The sequence below is a fragment of the Taudactylus pleione genome, unplaced genomic scaffold (assembly GCF_031769625.1).
Source record: "Taudactylus pleione unplaced genomic scaffold, aTauple2 ptg000290l, whole genome shotgun sequence".
NCBI lineage: Eukaryota > Metazoa > Chordata > Amphibia > Anura > Myobatrachidae > Taudactylus > Taudactylus pleione.
Window position 1 is genome coordinate 2,568,609 of NW_028284692.1, and position 19,742 is coordinate 2,588,350.

Here is a 19,742-nt window from a genome sequence, read left to right on the forward strand (position 1 = left end):
GATACATTTTTGTGTTCAAAGATGCCAGTTTTGGATTGAAAGTGCTACACACTTTCTGAGGATTCCCACTTGTATGGTTATGTTTGGCAATGTTTTGGTGTTGTTGTCCCCCAGGGATGAAAGAGAAAATTAGGGTTTTAAACTAGTGGTAAATCCTTTAGGAGTCCATTGGGAGATATTGGATGTCCATCAGGTTGATGTTCACTGTTGTTGTTCGAGAACATTTATCTATATTCTGTCTGTAGTTAACCTACCTATTGAAGCAGCCTACTAAATCAGGGTCCAAAATGTGTCACCCAACATAAATAATAACAATAAGCCTATGAATATGGTTCCATATATTCGGGCGTTCCAATCACATTCAACAATATATAAATACACAACATTAGTTAGAAATGCTCCATGAAGATCTAGACGTATTGAAAATAAAAAAATAAAAAATGGTAAGTACACAATAAAAATGTCTATATTATGTCTCCCTGTGCATACACTGTAAAAAAAACACATGCAGATAACGCATAGTGATGAAAGGAACATAGAGGCAAAACTACTTACACTTTCATAACTTTCATTATTAGACTTGCACTCTTACTTTTTCCTTTCTCCCTGGTGTGTCCTTGGGGCTTTAAAAAGAGAAAAAAAAAGTCACTGAAGGTCTCGGCATGCTATGGCGTATAGTGGGGGAGGAACTTTGAACCCTTGTAACCAAATTTAAACTGCCCAAGCTCCAATGCAGCCTCTATTTCTCACTGTTCTACAGTGCCCTAATGAACTCAAGTAAAAATATTTAACATATAGGGGGAGATTCAATTAGCCGCGATAAATTATTAGGGCGTAAAAAAAGGGAGGTAGCCTTGGGATTTTATCACCCGAGGCTATTCAATTAGGCTCTCTTTTTCCCCTCGATACCTTTGTTAACGCATGTGAAATGAACAAGTTAATGAGCATTAACACTGCTTATAGGGCGTTAACACACTTCGTGCTTTAACTGGCGGTTATCACCTGATAACAACACAGATATCGGGGATTTTTGACCCCTTGTAGCCCATTAGAAAACAACCATTATGTTCATTCAGACAGACCGCTAAGGGTGAAAGGGCATGGGTGTCGGAGCTACTTCTGGTAGTGCCAAAATAGTTTAAATCCAACAGAGCATTAATGTTGTTGATTTAATTAATCAGTTTTGATTGTAATCTGCTACTTACTTCTCTTAAACTGTCATGTTTTTTATTTTGTGTGACTTACAGCGATTTGACAGCCTTCACATTTAATTCTCACAGCTGTCTCTTTATGTGTATTATTTATTGCATTCTGCCTTTTGTGTTTGTCAGACTTCCCATTCGTTATTTGTTATTATATGTATTTATATTTTGCGCACAAATTGCAGCATTGTCTCATGTAAAATTTTTATTCCTGGCAGGTTTGTAGCTCACTGGAACATCGCCAAGTCAATGGCTGGGTATTACCAGGAGTCAGGGAGAGCTGGCCGCGATGGCAAGCAGTCCTTTTGTCGCTTATACTATTCTAGGACTGATGTGGGCCAAGTCAGCTTTCTAATAAAGAAAGACATCACAAAAGCACAGGTGAGTTTTCAGAGCAGAACTTGCTGTCATATGCTTGTGTAGTTATGACTGCTGCAACAGATCCCAATGGGTGAGGTGAAAGGTTTGTTATAGTTGTTGTTAATACTTTAGGTCATTTTATAATTGTAAAGTGCAATTGAATATGCTGTTACTATATAAAGCAGGATTTTGTTACCGTTAAATCCATTTCTCCGATTCCACAGTGGACACTGGAGCTTCTGACAGTGGGGTATAGACGGCGGGTTGAGTAGAGCCTGGCACTTTAAAAATCAGGTGACTTAATTAGTACCTTGGTTACTTTGATTTACCCATCTGTGCTCATGCATGGGTATCTCTAAAACCAGGACTGTTACTGTGCCTTGAGGACCGAGGTTGGGAATCGCTGGTCTACATACACGCTCATGATCGCTGATTTTTTTAATCATTCAAGGAAAATGATATAGATAAAATTAAATATTTGCACCTGCAGATTATAGCATGGAGGATATTGCTTTTTTGTCTATGGGCTCTTTATTATGACATTTTGGAAAAACTGAAAGGCTAGTTTTTGTAAATGCCAATTAGTGACTGTATTGTGTTACCTGGTGAGACATAACTTAGCACAGTATCTATGTTCCTCTAGCCATCCTCATTACATCCAGTGCAATGCGCTGCGCTTATTGTTACCTATGCAGCATGAATATTACCTGTGGTAATCCCTCATTCTGTGTACCCTGTTTCAGGCAAAGAGAGGAGACACCAAAGCATCAGACAGAGCTGCTATGGCTGGATTTGAGGCAATGGTGAACTTTTGTGAAGAGATGGGGTAAGTGCTTTTTTTATCGACAGTTTTTTTGCACACTTTTACCAACACTTTTACCAACACTTTTGCTGATTTTGAAATACTTGCAAGTGGATCAGCAGAATACAATGTTTATAATGCCCTTAGATAGTTGGAAAAGGAAAATATGTATCTAAAAAGTGTTGGAATTTAACGGATTTGTTGCTGTAAACAAAATAGCTAAAACATTCACAAATATATATTCAACAATCTATAAGGACTTCAGATGTAGCACTTTGCATATACATTATCTAAACAGCAGAGTAAATGCTTGTGTACCCTGCTATCTGCTATTACTGCAAAGGGTGGCTATTTGAGGTGCTAGCTTCTGTGCCTGTCAGTTATTGCTGGCAAGAACTCTACTATCTGTAGGAAAATATCTGCCCACGATCACAAACCTATTGCAAATGTTTTGGCTTCCTAGAAGCCCCTGACTTTTACATGCTATATAGATTTGCTCATGTTATTAGCAGCTCGCTTATATAAAACCGCCTGTATATTCTGTTTAGTGGTCCTTTTACAATGCAGATAACAGGTGCAAGTACATTATTCATTGTTTAGGAACAGCTAGTGATATAGGTGGCAGCATCTCAGTGTGTAGTTGATATATGAGTGCTTTTGGATGTAGGAACCAGTGAGACAGAACAGCTTAAGATGTAGGAGTGGATGCTCAGTAAGGTCAGGAAAAGGATGTGTCATTTGGAGGGATGCAGACTGTGTTGAATGGTGGTACAGCCGCATGCAGTGCTTTAATTGCATACAGTGGAGGTTGCCATTGTGTGGGCTGAAGCATTATCTGAGCATCCAGTGAGACACCAGTGACTCTTGGATTGTAGGAGATTTGGGCATGCAATTCATAAGAGGATGAGGACATGTATGAGATTTTAGTGTTGTGTTGACTTAAAAGGAAATTCATCATGGAATACTGCCTGAAGAAGAGAAAATTGTGCCCAATAAATGATTGTTGTTGTTTATCAGGAATTGATATATAATGCCGGCTGTCTGGATGCCTCCTATGAAATTTCCGACATCGGCATCCCGATGGTTGGTATCCCGACAGGGGTTGGGTAAGTATACTTATCCTCCCCCATTCTGCCTCTAACCCTCCCTTCCTGTAGCCTAACCCTCCCTGTTAGTGCCTAAACCTAACCCTCCCCCCATCGTGCCTAAACCTAACCCTCCCCCTTAGCGCCTAACTCTAAGCCCCCCAGTGGTGCCTAACCCTAATGCCCCCCCTCACCCTAGAGGAGCATAACCCTAACCTCCCCTCCCCCCAAAACCGAACGCAAACCCCGCTATGCTACCTAAACCTAACCCCTCCCCTTCCTTTCCACGGCTAACAGCTAAGACGCCCTGGACTTACCTGGTTCGGACTGGCATCTGACTGTGTTCTGGCATTGGGATTAAAATAACCGTCTGTATTTCGACGCCTATCTTAAGTCCCGTGTCGGACTTCTAGCGTCAGGATTCAGTCCGGCGGCATCCCGTTCGCCGGTCTGCTAACTACATCCCATTTATCGTACAGTCTGCATTGGAATAAACACTTTAGATAAGGTAACACTAAATAAAGTTTAAAGTGCAAGGGGACAGGCCAGACGTTTCCAAGAATATATTATAGTGCCTGCTAATCAGAGCAACCAATTTATTTAATAGTCCGCAGACACTAGAAGTTATATTGGAAAACATATATGGTTGTGCCTGATAGATAGTGTAAATCACTTACTTCAAATGGGACATGGCCTTTAAATATTCTGGTGAAGGAGACATTATGCAGTTTGTTACAGTGCAGATGGAAGTGAAATGCAAAAGTCAAAGGCAGATTCCTAGCAATGTACTGTCCATTCAAGACATTTTTGTCCTGACAATAAAGTTTTGGACCAGATTTAGGTGAAATAAAATATCAGACTTCGAGATAGTGAAGGACCATCCATGATGGGATTTTCCGCAAGACAGAGACGTCTGACTGATCTTTTGCAGTAATATTTGTAATTAAAAGAGAATGTTACAGTGTCAATAATCTCACACTATAGTGTCATTTTACATAGTTGAAATATTTGTATGTTTGGTATAAAGTGTGACCTCATAAGCTATAACCTATTCTACACTGCAAAAAATGTTAAGAACAAATTAAATATTTTCTGCAACTGACTATATTTGCATTTAATTGTTATTTGCAGTCCATTGGGAGGAGGTGAAACATTTTTGATAAATTCACAAGACAAACAGCGCCGGGATTTGTCTGTGCTGTATAAACTTTGTCTGGTGTTGTGCAGATAGATTTGCTCAAATGGGGCATTTGTAAGAGGCTGTGATCAATGGCGTTGCTTCAATTCATCAATAAAACTAAGAGATGGGAGAATATGCTTTGTAGAAACATGACTCTGTGTGCGGTAAACCAGAGCTGATTGCATATAATTTCTGTCATTATCTGCCCAGCACTGCTGAGGAAAGAACTACAACCTTCCTACATAGTTATGTGCTATCCACTCATGGCAAAATAGAGAATAAAACCAGACTTCTAGGTGGTTACTCCCACAAGTGCACCACTGCTTGTTGGTAGGATACAAAGTTGGATACATTATAAAGTTTTCTGATTGTGGCTACATTTTTGGTACCTTATATTATTGTAGACCTCACAAAATCAATAAAATAAGTCCTAGTCCATGTCTAACTAAGGTTCTTTACGTGGTCCGGGTTCTGGAGTTTCCAATGGAGGTACAAGATAGGTGTATAATGTCCATAGAGCTGATGTTGGCAGAGCTGATGTTGGCAATCACAGAATCACCAGTGAAATAATTAGCTCCATCTGTGGATCTTTTCAAATGTGTGAAGGCCCCCATACATGAGAGGGCGGAATTCAATTGATTACGCGGTCCGGATCTCCCGTCTAAAGTGACGGGAGATCGCGGGCCGCTATTCAATTGATGCAGTTTTTCGCGCTGATCGCGCCCATAGAGGTCAGGTTTAGCCGCGTAAAGCAGCTACACCCGACCAAAGTGCTGGGCGCGACCGCGAAAAGTGCTGTATGGGCGCCCAAACAGGTCACTTTTCGCACATTTCAGCTCTCATCCCCCTGGGGCTGTGAGCTGAAATGTAGCGCTAGCAGCTGATCATGCCCGACAGGAGCAAGAATTGAATAGCTCCGTCGGGCGCGATAGGGGCTGGAATCAGAGATTGAATGCAGCAATCGTGCAATTTGCAATAAATTGTGTATAAAAATCTTTCCCTTTTTCAATCGATTGCAGAATTGCCACAATCGATTGAAAAAGGGAAAGATTTTATACACAATCGATTGCAAATTGCACGATTGCTGCAATCAATCTCTGATGTATGGGGGCCTTTAGTGAGTAATGAATACACCTGTGCACCAGCTAGGTGGTCTGGAAAACGTGACCTGTTATAGCTTTCGAGGACTGAGGTTGGCTACCCCTGGTATAGACTATCTATCTGCATTTAACCCCACTGATGGTGCTTCTACTTGTACCCAAAGATTTCTGTCTGGTTCCTTTGTAGTTTGTATAGTAACTGTACCTATAGTAACGTAAGCCTTGTCACAGCTCATGTGTGAGAAATATGTGTTACTGATTGCACAATTATTAGTGGACATTTTTAACAGATAACAAAGAGAAAAAGACAAAGGGCCTGATTCAGAGCCGGACGCAAGTGGCTGCTCGTTCACTCCGAGCGATGTTTGCCCAACTGCGCATGCGTACGGATCGTAATACGCATGCGCGAACCACTCAGTGCGGCCGAAAATCGTGTGCTCGCAAAATAGCGAATGCCTGCTATTTTGAGTGACAGAATGAGGCGTATGTGGGTGGTAACAGGGGAAGGTGTTTGAAAACGGGGAGTGGAGATCCGAACGCAGGCGTGCTTAAAGGTCAAAACGGGCGTTTTATGGGTGTGCATAATTAATACAGCAGCGTCATTGACAACGTCACGGGGTTTTTTTTAGCCAGAACTGCTCGCAAAATTGTGGTAGCAAAAAGCAACCACAGGAATAGCGAGCAACTCATACCCTGTTCGATGTACTCGATTAATCTAATAAATAGTGGACATGACGTAGGATGCGAGCGGCCAGGGGGCGTAGTTTCCCAAAAAACTACCGCAAGTTTTGTACGCTTGTTCAGACCTAGAGGCGTGAACAGACCGCAAACAGCGAACGGTTCATTTGAATAGCCACCCCTATTTTCTTGACGAGCGAGCGCAAATAGCGTCCGGCTCTGAATCAGGCCCAAAGTAATATGACTTCCGGGATGGATGATTCACTCCATTTAGCTTGGCATTTTGTCAGTTGTTAAATCAAGTAAAAGAAGTGCTGTGGGAACTAACAATACATATGTAATACGGTGGAATACTATACCAGCTGAGGTGAGACAAACAAACAACACTCAACATACAATGTCACAATAGATGTATATAGCGCTTTCTGTGAAGAGTTAATAGTCCTGGACCTGGCTAACCCCGCACGGAGGAGCATAGGGAAAGGTAGGGTCAGCACTTACACCCTTACCATACCGCCGCACAGTCACGGGTACAACTGATATCCAGGACTATTAACTCTTCACAGAAAGCGCTATATACATCTATTGTGACATTGTATGTTGAGTGTTGTTTGTTTGTCTCACCTCAGCTGGTATAGTATTCCACCGTATTACATATGTATTGTTAGTTCCCACAGCGCTTCTTTTACTTGATTTATTGCTAATTGGCCAGGTGTCTGACCATTTATAAGAAAGCTGCTATTTAACCACAACATATCCAGGAGCGCATGATCATCTTTTTTACTTTTATTTTGTCAGTTGTATTGTCTCTCAATGTTTTAATATATGATACAGCCCAGCACATATAGCAATTCCTGTAGATACAATTACTCAATTGTTATTGCACAGGGAAAACCTTTAACAAGTACAAACCTGCCTGACAAAAGCATCTGTTGTCTGTTTCTGTTCAGCTTTAATGTCCCTTTCACTATTTATACCCACAAAGAGATCATACGCAATGAAATGAGAGAGGAGACTCCCTTTTAGCCCTCATGCAAAGCAGAGCAGCTGGTTTGGTTGCATTATATGTCAAGTTTATTGACACTATGGAAACTATCTCTATGAAGGTTTTGACCTATTTTGTAAACTACACCCATGACTATCTGTTTCATATCTTACAAAAAAGAGGGTATACTGTCAGCCACCGGGCACTTTGATATAACATTAATCTGCTAATACCAGTGCATATACTGCATGCCAGCATGCTTAATTGGAAGTTCTTTTTAGTTATAACGTAACATTTCATCACTAAATAGATATAATTTGTTTACCTTATTTTGCCGAATATGGGAAAAAATTATTAATGTATTTTTTTTATTTGTAGTACACCTTGATTTTATTATGTAAATGCTTTGCTTTATTTAGGAACTGACTTTTCTAGTGTATAGTGCCATTGAACAGGTATTGATATGTATGCTACTGTGCTGATTCTGTTACATAGCGTCTGGCCTGTGCCCAAGTACTGTAGGGGCATTGTGTCACTATGGCAGCCACAATTTCCTGAATGTGTACACAATGGGGAGTCTTCCTGTGTAAGGCTAGGCCAGAAAATGACGTTTTTCCTCATAGGGGTATATTTACTAAAGTGAGAGTTTTTAGAATTGGAGTTGTTGCCCATAGCAACTAATCAGATTCTAGCTATTTTCTACTTCAGGGTCCATAGGGTATCCACAGGATACCTTGGGGTATAGGTGTGACGTCAGTCGCAGGGCACCAAAGAGTTAAGCTTTCAGCCTCCCAGGATGCACTAGGTCCCCCTCCTATACCCCGCCCCCGAGCCAAGGCATCTCAGTTTAGTTTGGTGCGCGGCCGGAGTCGGGGGCACCTGTTGGAGTGGGGGCTAGAAGAGCCCCTGAAGCTTTTTCTTCATGCAGCTGTGGCTGCACATCTGGATGAACAGCATGGACAGTCAGCCCTGACGTCCATGCTGTCTTCCCTACACCCCGCCGGTACCAGAACGCCGGTACTGATCCGGGGATGCTGGTGGGCATCTGGGGTCACAGCTAGCGGTGACCCCAGATGTTCCGGACCATGGCCGGATTCAAGGGGGACAGAGGTAAGCAGCGGGGTCCCGCGGTGGGTCCCCGCTGATCACATGGTCCTAAGTCCCCAGGCAGGGGGCTCCCTGGGGACTGGCTGCAGCGTGGAGCCAGGCGACCAACCTGCGCTTCCACTACTCCCTGGGACAGCGGACCGCAGCAGAGCGGTAGCGCTGCGGCGTCCCTGGGGTTAAATGCATGCCAGGGGAGCGCACCTTCTCTGTCTCACAGCCGGCGCCTCCCTCGCTGCACACAGCCCTCTCTGCACTGTGCTGACTGGCCCTGTGTCAGCGCTCCTCCCCCAGGCCAGCCTTCTCTCTGCTCCTCGGCGGCCATCTTTTCAGAAGCATGGTGAACGCTGCTGGAAGCCTGCATTGGAAGCATCGTGGTCTGGGTCCCCCCGCATACCTCTCCTCCGCTGTGGTCAGGTCTGTGTATGCAGCGCTGTGTCCTACCAGGCCCTGTGTCTGTGTAGTTGAGTGATCAGCGCTGTTAGTGCAGGAATTGATTTTCTTTGCATTGTATGTGACTGTGCTAGCGCTGCTGCCTGTAACTTTTCTTCTCAAGACTGTCAGCTTTATTACTGTCCCTGTTCTTTCTGCTAAGCACTTGCGGTGCGGTGCTGCAGGGTGGTCTCTCGCCTATTTAATATATAATTGGTGAGAGGGGTCACATACGTGGTGCCATCATGTCTGAAAGTGATTTTCCCCTCCGGCTACAGTGTACCACGTGTAAAGTACCGTTAGCGGAGGGGGAGGGTAGCGCGGAGGGCCTTTGCCGGCAGTGTTTGTCCATGGCGTGGCCTCTTACGGTTACAGCACCGGTACAGGAGCCGCCCTGGGCTTGTTTCGCTCAGGCGCTAACAGCTTTAGTGGGCCAGTTAGCTCCGCAGCCCGCATTTACTCCGATGGGTTTGTCCCAGCAGTCTGTGGTGTCGTCACCCATGCAGGGTTTCCCACGACAATTGGTGGTACCCCACAGTCTCCCTATTTCCCCGCTCCCGGTTTCTCAGGAGCCAGCGTGGGTTAACTCCCTGATGAGTTCTGTACAGCACTTGTCGGATGTGTTGCAAGGGGAATCTGTGATGCGGCCTCATAAACGGCCGGTGGCGTCTCTGTCTGCTCCTTATGAGGATGACGAAGGGACGTCTGATGATGGGGAGATTCTGGATCCTTGCGATCAGGAACCTCTCCATACTAAGGACGCTGATGCTAAGTCCAAAGTATATATTCCTGGACTTATTCGGGCGGTCCGCACAGCCTTGGTGATTGAGGACGAAGTTCCCCCAGCGGCTAAGTCTAAGTATGCCTTTTTCAAAGACGTGAAGGGCGATGCCACAGTCTTTCCTCTTTCGGGTCAGTTGGTGGACCATTTAGAGGAGGCGTGGAAACAGCCTGGCAAAAGATACCAGCCGCAGAGACGCCTGGTGGTGGCTTATCCGTTCGCGGATAATTATTTTGCTAAGTGGGAATCCCCTCCACAGGTGGATTCTCACGTGACCCGTCTTGTCCATAGTGCCACATTGCCGATGCCATCTCTGTCCTCCCTTAAGGATGCTACGGACCGCAAGGTGGAAATCTGCCTGAAGTCCGCTTATTCCCTTGCGGGGGGGGCAGCACGGCCGGCTATGGCCATTTGCTGGGTTGCCAGAGCGATGGAGCGCTGGGCGGATTCATTAGAGGCTTCTTTTGATTCCGACTGTCCGGCCGAACAGGCGGAGTTGATTGGCAATCTCCGTGATTCGGCCACCTACATCAACGAGGCGGCTCTAGACATTAGTACTCTGGTGTCTAGAATTTCTTCAGCAGCGGTAGCTGCTCGTCGCACCTTGTGGCTGCGATCCTGGAAGGCGGACGCAGATTCCAAGAAGGGTCTGGAAGCGTTGCCGTTTACCGGAGAAGTTCTCTTCGGTCCGGATCTGGATAAGATTGTGGCCACGCTGTCGGCAGCCAAATCGGCTTGTCTCCCGTCGGCTGCTGCTCCTTTTGGTTCTGGACCATCGTCCTTTCGGTCATCTAGGGCCCAGGGCAGGCCCAAACCACAGTCGTTTCCTCGTCAGGCTGGCCCTAGGAAATCGGTCAAGCCCCGGAAGCAGGCATGGAGTACCAGACGTCCGGCCCCCAAGCCAGATGACAAGCCTGCGGCCTGACGGTCCGGGCCTCCCTTTGGGGGATCCCAGGGTGGGAGGCCGCCTGCTGCAGTTCGCCCAGTGTTGGTCGGTCACTACGACAGACACTTGGGTTCTGGAGGTGGTCTCCCACGGGTATGCCCTCTCCTTCCGGCACAGACCCCCGGCTCGATTCTTCACCACGGGTCTACCATCAGACCGGAACAAGGCTACGGAGCTGCGGAAGGTATTGCACACTATGCTCCAGGCTGGAGTTATAGTGCCTGTTCCATTCTCCCAGAGGGGCCAGGGTTTCTATTCAAATCTTTTTTTTTGGTACAGAAACCCAATGGGTCGTATCGTCCGATTCTCAACCTCAAAGCACTCAACAAGTCTTTGCGGGTACCGAAGTTTCGGATGGGGACCCTACGGTCCATCATTCTGGCGCTGGAACCTGGGGACTACATGGTGTCATTGGACATACAGGACGCTTACCTGCATGCTTCCTTCGGGCGGCGGATTCTCCTTTCTGCACAGGAGCGTCCCCACCCTTAAAGGATACTGCTTTGGGACATCCCCAAGGTATCCTGTGGATACCCTATGGACCCTGAAGTAGAAAATATGAGATATGGTAAGAACTTACCCTTGTTATCTCTATTTCTACGAAGTCCATAGGGTTCCACAGGACTCCCGCCCTGTCGCACCTGTGCTGCAGATGGGCTTTGCTCTGGTCACCGGTTTTCCGTCTCCCTCTGGTGAGAATGTGATTCTTGTATGTGTCCAGATCTTTGTTCTCTCTCTTCCTTCTCCTCCTCCGGCCTATGGCTTGGTAACTAACTGAGATGCCTTGGCTCGGGGGCGGGGTATAGGAGGGGGACCTAGTGCATCCTGGGAGGCTGAAAGCTTACCTCTTTGGTGCCCTGCGACTGACGTCACACCTATACCCCAAGGTATCCTGTGGAACCCTATGGACTTCGTAGAAATAGAGATAACAAGGGTAAGTTCTTACCATATCTCATATTATCTTCTAGAAGGTGCTAGTTAAATGTTAAATAGAATCTGGTTGCTATGGGCAACATCTCCACTTCTAAAAACTCCCAAATATACCCCTTAGTGTTCATTCTAGCACCCTACACCTGTCACAACCCTCACAGTTCCTCTTTCCTGCCTGGGGTGTCGCTCTCTGCTCTGGTGCTTCTAGCATACTCAACTGATGCAACAAACTGCTCAGATACAGACCAGAGTGTGCTAAAAGTTCCAGAGCAGAGCGCGGCACCCCAGGCAGCAATGGGTCTGCGTAGTCACTGCGATCGCAGTCCCGATCACAATGGCTGGTTCGTGCACGCACACTGCGATGCATACACATGCTCAGAACGCAACAATCGGCCGATTGCATGCGTAATCGCAGTTGCGATTGGTAGTGAATCAGGCCCATTGTTCCTTCTGCCCAGAGCTACACCCTGATGCCAGCCATTAGTATGTTTTGATAGCATTCATGTTTGGGAGAGGAGATATCTGTCCTCTTGACTAACCAGTGTCCATTTTTAGTGTAGGCTCCCCGTCTCCCAGGTTGTCCGCCTTACTGACATCAATATCTTGGTTCAGTATTTCCAGTGCATATTTAAATTTAAAAAAACAATTGACTCTGCGCTTATTTGCTCTATAGTTAGTATGAAATGGCAGAATAAAATCAGTCAGAACTCGATCTTATATGTAAAGATTTCACACATTTAATTGCAATTAGTAATGAACATTTTCATCCAGATAAATTTCGAAATAAAAATATCGACATCTTTCTTTCTGCTGTGCGGGTAGCAACAGATTGTCCACAGGACGTCTGCGCTCCCGCTCCTTCACCCTCTGGGCACCGCAACGCCAGCTGCGGCTGAGGATTTCGGCCAGCATCTCGGGGACCTTGCTAGCCGGCTCCGCGGACGGACCCAAACTGCATCCCGGACACAAGGCAAGGGGACAGGTAAGGTGGGTCAGCGCGAGCGGTGACCCGCGGATTTGCATTGAATTAACCCTGCCGATTTGCATTCTTACCTCTGGTCTCGGGTCAGACCGGAGGTGCTGAGACTGGACACAGGCTTTATCCACTGTGATCCACTAGACCACCAGAGTACATATGGGGCGGGAATCCAGCATCCCGGTGGTTAATAATTAGCATGGGGAGGTCAGCTTTCTCCATTAAAGTGGCCCCCCAGCTCAGGACACCATTCCTCTGAGGTCTCGCTTCCCTGAGCTGCTCTCCTAATCCGACCACACCCCCTCAGAGGTCTCCAGTGGCTATGTTCTCTGGCTCAGCCACAGCTCTCTCAGGGAAACACTGGGTCCGGTCCCCCTACATACCTCATCCTGGAGTCAGGTTATGTAGCACTATAACTGATGTTGAGTGTCTGACCACAGAATCTGTGTAGTTGATTGTAGTGCCATTCTGCAGTTCTATTGTATTTCTGCATTGTATGTGACTTATGCTAGCGCTGCCTGTCTGTATATTTCTCTATACTGTCAGCATATATCTTTCCCTTTTTTTTCCCCCTTACTTTGCCCTAACATACAGTTGTGTTTTCCTGTGCCTCACATCTCTTGTATTTGTGTGGGTTGTCACATACAGTTGGTTACTACACTGCGCCATATTTGTGCTGTGTGCTCCTGCAGCTTGTCCAAGCATAAGACAGGATCAGTATATTGTATTCCTACTTGTATTCTACATACCTAGTGGTTGCATTATACCCAGTGCCATATTGTGTGCTGTACTACTCTGCAGCTATGTGTAGCAAGGGCAAGAGTAGCAAGCAAACATCTGCACCCATACTACTATCATGCAAATTATGTGCTGCAGGCTTAAGTGAGGAGGATTTGATACAAGATGGGTTATGTGCTAAGTGTTATACCCCACCAGGCCCATCAAATGCCCCAGCTCCTGCACAAGAGCCCCCCTGGGCTTCCTTTTCTCAGGTGCTGGCTACTATTGCGGACCGCCTAGCGGTCCCGGCTGTAATCCCCCTATGGGGTTGCCACAACAGGTTCAGAGTATACAGGTACCTCCTGTTCCCCCTCCATGAGTAGATGTATTTTACAGCCTTTCAAACTATGTTGCAAGGTGAGAAGCCCCTACCTAGTAAATGCATCCTGTGTTATCCTCACAGCCCAGGCAGCTCTCAGTTCTGAGGTGTCGTCTGAGCAGGCTGAAGATGCTGCTTTGGTGCGAGCTGGTAGATCCATCTTACTAATAGAAGACGACGAACCAGCCCCTAAATCAAATCACCCACTGCTTAAATGACAGAAAGTGGCTTCAGCAGAATTACCTCTATCTGATTAACTAGCTGAACACGTAGCAGCCTGGCAGATGCCTGGTAAGAGGTTTCAGCCCCAAAAACATCTGACTTCCTGTTGTTCATTTCCTGCGGCTAATTGTTCAAAATGGGAGACTCCCCCTGTGGTATATTCCCATGTTACGTGATTAATTAAGAGCACTACATTGCCTATCCCTACAATATCCTCTCTGAAGGACCCTACGGATAGAAAGGTTGAATCTTGCCTTAAATCTATGTACTCTCTTTCATGGGCTGTTGCTAGTCCGACCATGGCTATTGCATGGGTGGCTAAAGCAATAGAGCTGGGCTGATGCACTTGAAGACTCTTTTCCCTCAGACACATCTAGGGATCAGATGTCTTTCATAGCTCACATATGAGATGCAGCTTCCTATATTGGCGAAGCGACATTGGATTCCAGTCTCCTAACTTCTAGAGTCTCAGCCATGGCGGTGTCTGTGCCGTACCCTGTGACTATGTTCATGGAAGGCCAATGCGAATTCTAAGAAGGGCTTAGAAGTATTGCCCTACAACGGGGAAATCTTGTTTGGCACAGACAAGATTGTAACCACATTGGTGGCATCAAAAACTGCATTTCTGCCTTCAGCGTCTCCAACTACAAAGCTGCGGTCTACATCTTTTAGGTCCTTTAGTCCTCAAGGAAAGTCTTTCCTAGGCAGTCGGCTTCCACTAGGGACGCCAAGCCCAGGACCAAGCAGGCCTGAACCACCAGACGCCCTGCTTCAAAATCCAAGGACAAGCCCTCAGCCTGACAAGACGGGCCTCTCCCTGGGGGACCTCAGAGTAGGAGGCTGACTTCTTCAGTTTGCCAAGTGCTGGTGTCAAACCACCACGGATGCTTGGGTAAGAGAAGTGGTCTCTCACGGGTACACCCTCTCAAGACGGCCACCTCACCAATACAGGCCCTCTTTCAGACCCAAACAAGGCCCTGCAAATCCAGAAAGCCATACAGTCCTTGCTGCAAGCAGGGGTAAATGTGCCAGTCTTGCTATCTCAGCGAGGGACCTGTTATTATTCTACTCTCTTTCTGGTTCAGAAGCCGAATGGGTCTAATCGACCTATCCTCAACCTCAAATCCCTGAACAAATTCCTCAGGGTACCCAGGTTCAGGATGGAAACCCTACGCTCTATCATCCTAGCAATGGAGCCTGGGGACTTTATGGTATCTCTGGATATTCAGGACGCTTACCTACATGTACCTATAGCGCCCTCTCAGCGATATCTCCGGTTTGCTATACTACAGCAACACTTTCAATGTCTGGCTCTGTCCTTTGGACTATCCACAGCTCCACGGGTATTTACCAAAATGATGGCTATCATGGCGGTTCACCTGCATTGTCAGGGTGTCCGACTGCTACCATATCTGGTTGACCTGCTCTTAGCAGGTTCCCCAGACGTGCTTCAACACCATCTGCAGCTAACCATCGCTTTCCTTCAAAAGCACGGATGGTTAATCAACTGGAAAAAGTCCTCCCTGAATCCCTCACAAAGAATGGTTCATCTGGGAGCCCTGCCAGATTCTCAGGATCAGAAAATACTTTTGGCATCAGACAAGATCTCCACACTTCAAATACGAGTTCGCAGATTCCTCCACAGTCGCCGAGTGTCACTCCACTCAGCAATGCACGTTCTGGTATCCATGGTATCCACCTTCGATATGGTGGAGTATGCTCAGTTCCACTACAGGCCTTGCAAAGGCTAATCCTCTCCAGGTGGAACTGGTTGCCCCATCGGATCAGGATTCCAGAGGTTTGTCTGTTCCTATCTTGGTGGCTAAAGACATCTCATCTAACCAAGGGTCGCCCCTTTTGTGTCCCGGACTGGGTACTCCTAACAACAGATGCCAGTCTCCGGGGCGCAGTGACCGGTCAACACTCCTTTCAGGGCTGTTGGACATCGGTTGAATTAACCCTGCCGATCAACATATTGGAACTTTGAGCTGTCTACAGGGCCCTCATACTGGCCCAGGACAAACTTCAAAGAAAATCTGTACAGGTACTGTCCGACAATGCCACAACAGTGGCTTACATCAACCATCAAGGAGGCAATCAAAGTAGTGCAGCTATGACAGTGGTGTCACGAATCCTGACATGGGACGAGGGTCACCTCCCGGCCATCTCTGCGGTGTTCATTCCGGGAGTTCTCAATTGGGAAGTAGACTTTCTCAGCTGTCACGACGTGCATACCGGGGATTGGCTCTTCACCCGAGGATTTCAACTCCTAGTGAACAGATGGGGCCTACCAGAGGTGGACCTCATGGCCTCCCGACACAATCACAAACTGCTGGTGTACGGGTCCAGAACAAGGGATGCCGAGGCAACCTTCGTAGACGCATTGTCAGTGAAGTGGACCTTCCAGTTTGCATACCTATTTCCTCCAGTCTCCCTTCTTCCTCGAGTTCTTTGGAAGTTCAATCAAGACAGAGGCACTGTCCTGCTGGTGGCTCCAGCTTGGCCCAGACGTCATTGGTACTCAGATCTTCAGAGTCTCTCCATCGACACTCCTTTCCTGATTCCTCAACGTCCAGATCTGTTGTCCAAGGGTCCTTGCCTTTATGTGGACCTGGGTCATCTGTCTTTGACGGCGTGGCTCTTGAGACATCCCTCCTGGGGTCCAAAGGATTCTCTAGCTCTGCTGTCCAGACTATGCTCGGAGAGCTTAAGCCAGCCGCCTCTGCTTGGATCTACTACAGAGTGTGGCATACATACTGTATTTCCAATGGTGGCTTACCAGAAGCTACGACCCACAAGAGTTTAGGATTTCCAGAGTCCTGGCCTTCCTTCAAGCTGGATTGGACCTTGGACTCCACCTTGCCTCGCTGAAAGTGCATGTCTCTGCTCTATCCATTTAATTCCAGCGTAGACTTGCTCCTCTACCGGATGTCCACACCTTCTTCCAGGGTGTCCTCCGTATACAACCTCCCTTTGTCCCTCCAGTGGTTCCATGGGATTTGTCAGTAGTTCTCCGTGCCCTGCAGGGTCCTCCGTTTGAACCCCTGGAATCTGTGGAACTCAAGTGGTCAGCAAAGACTCTTTTTCTTCTGACTATGGCTTTCGCCAGAAGGGTGTCAGATTTAGGGGCGCTTTCCTGTCGCTCCCCATTTCTGATATTCCAGTAGGACAGGGCTGTGCTTCGGACTCGCCCTGGTTTCTTTCCAAAAGTTGTTACTTGTTTCCACATTATTGAGGAAATTGTAGCCCCGGCCTTCAATCACCAGACCTATCGGCAGGTGAGACCTTCTTGGATGTGGTCAGTGTCCTCAGGATCTAAATGGACCGTACCAGTTCTCTTCGGAAATCAGACTCCTTATTTGTGCTCTTTGGATTTCACAAGAAGGGATGGCCAGCCAACAAACAGACACTGGCTAGATGGCTATGCATGACTATCTCACAGCCTTACACGCAGGCAGGCCTTCCTGTACCGGCTACTGTTACTGATCATTCTACTTGCTCTGTGGGTCCCTTGTGGGCAGCTCGTCATGGCGCCTTGGCTGAACAGCTTTGTAAGGCGTTCACGTGGTCCTCTGTCCATACCTTTCTGAGATTCTATGCCTTCAATACATTTGCCTCTCAGGATGCTTCATTTGGACACCGGATTCTCCTCTCAGCGTAGGAACGTCCCCACCCATGAATAACTGCTTTGGGACAACCCCAAGGTCTCACTGTGGAGCCCTATGGATCCTGAAGAAGAAAATGAGAGTTATGGTAAAACTTACATTTGTCAACTCTTTCTTCGAAGTCCATAGTGTCCACAGGGCACCTGCCTTCACATGGGCTATGTTTTCGGTCACCGGTTTCCAGTCTCCTTCTCCGTGAGAGTGTGATTCTTTTGTGTACCAGTCTGCCTTCTCTCTTCTCCTCCTCCGGCCTTTGACTTGTCAGGAACTGAGGTGCCCCAGGCTCGGGGGGGGGGGGGGTTTAGGGGGATGGACCGATGCATCCTGGGAGCTGAACGCTTTAACTGCGTGGTGCCCGGTCCTCAACCACCACCTACACCCTAAGGTCTCCCTGTAGACCCTATGGACTTTGAAGAAAGAGAGTTAACAGAGGTAAGTTTTACCATAACTCTCATTATGTCCTGCCAGCCTTTTATATAAGAATTGCTGATTAACAAATAAAAGTCACCGGTTATATTGAATATCAGGAATATATTTATATTATTAATGGAAATCAATCCAAGTTGTTATCCAGTGCAGGTGAACAGAGTCCCTCTCTCGAGGTGGATTATGCCGCAGCTCAGCTCTAGGCTGTCATGCATAATCGCTGCACTTTTATCAAATCATTATATAAAGTCCCTCTCCTGAGGAAAATTAGCACAGCTCCACTCAAGAGTGCCTTATGATACCGCTGTACTTCCTACCTGAATCTGCAGTATGCAGCCGGTTTCCAGCAGTCACCAGGGGTACATAAAAAACAGCTTACACATAGACCCTCTCCCGAAGTGAGGTATCACTGAACAGCTCAGGGCTGACTTCCGTAGCTGTCACACTTCCCTCCTAGGTATGGAGTGTGTAGCAGACTTCTCTTGTCAGCGGGAATGTATGTGTAGCGGCATGCAGGGGACCCTAAATTAATTCTTAAGCCTAACTTTGGTTTGCTCGGGTCCCTGGGTTCCTACCCCCACATGCTCCCCCCCCCCCCCCACATACACACTCCTACATATATGATGACCTCTTATTGCTTGTAGGCATGCCACCACTATATTTATTAAGCCTCTAAATATTTTTCAAATATTCTTGTGTTTTTACTATATTTTATAGTTTCAGCTGTATTTTCTCCTTCTGCATATTTAAGACAGTGGACTGGAGTCACTAAATCCAATGTGACATCACCAGTTATAGCATTGTGTACCGATTGACTAATCCAAGCCTTACATCACAGAGCAATACAGAATATGACAGTGATTTCAGTGTGAAAGGTTTATTTGGTTCGATAACTGACACTTATTAACCATAACTGACATTGTAGCTTGCAGCCGTGACTAGTTTTCTCTACCTACTTGTCCTCAAATTACCTCTGCTCCTATAGATTGTGCTTTCACTGGCTGCATTCAGTTGTTCACTTTTATTTGTTTTCATTTCTAAACCAACAATTTGGGCAAAATGTAAATGGGTCCGAGTTTTGAAAATGTTCGAGTATATAGCTATGCTTGTACTTTTTTAGAACTCTCCCTATGTAATAGGGTGGGAGAACATGCAAACTCGCATGTTTCTCACATCCCCACAGCTCGCAATGGCAAATACACGCATCTAGATGCTTTGCCATTGTGAGGATACAACTCGGGCAATGTGATAGAGTGCAAGTTTACCTAGCACACTATTACTGTCTGAAAAAAAAAAAAAACAGACCTGCTTTAGGGTAGCGAGTCTAGCCTGAGCAGGTCCGAGTTACACAGAAACATGCACAGATCCGTGAGATCTATGCATGCTTCTGTGTGTAAGAAGATAGTAAACTGTAAAAAAAAATTACGTGCACCCCCCTCCTCCCCTTCCACAAGCATAACCAGCCCCGGGCTCTGTTGAGCCTGTCTTAAGATACAGGGGATAAATTCTTAGGATTCCCCTGTATCTTAAGAACCAGCACCATGCTCTGTTGAGCCAGTCCTGGTTGGGAAGGAATATATGGGGGGAAAATTACGTAGGTGTCCCCCATATTTTCATCAACCAGCCAGTCCTGGTTGTGGAAATACGGGGGACAAAATGAGTAGGGGTCCCCCATATTCTCCGCAACCAACACCCCGTACTCTTTCTAGTGGGGGTGTAATGCCACAGCCAGGGTACCCCGGCCAAAGCATTGACACCTGACCGCTAGT

The 19,742-nt window shown here is 46.7% G+C and overlaps 1 protein-coding gene across 3 annotated transcripts in view; it reads left to right on the top strand.

Moving 5' to 3' along the window:
- Window positions 1–19,742, top strand: part of RECQL5 (RecQ like helicase 5) — a 111,861-nt gene that overhangs the window by 39,572 nt on the left and 52,547 nt on the right. For 2 of the 3 annotated variants that reach the window (XM_088482549.1, XM_088482550.1), the window contains exons 8-9: window positions 1,421–1,583; window positions 2,306–2,388. In XM_088482549.1, coding sequence (XP_088338675.1) covers window positions 1,421–1,583; window positions 2,306–2,388 — 246 coding nt within the window. Of the gene's footprint in view, window positions 1–1,420; window positions 1,584–2,305; window positions 2,393–19,742 lie in introns of those variants that run through there. The other variant, XM_088482551.1, reaches the window with a different exon arrangement.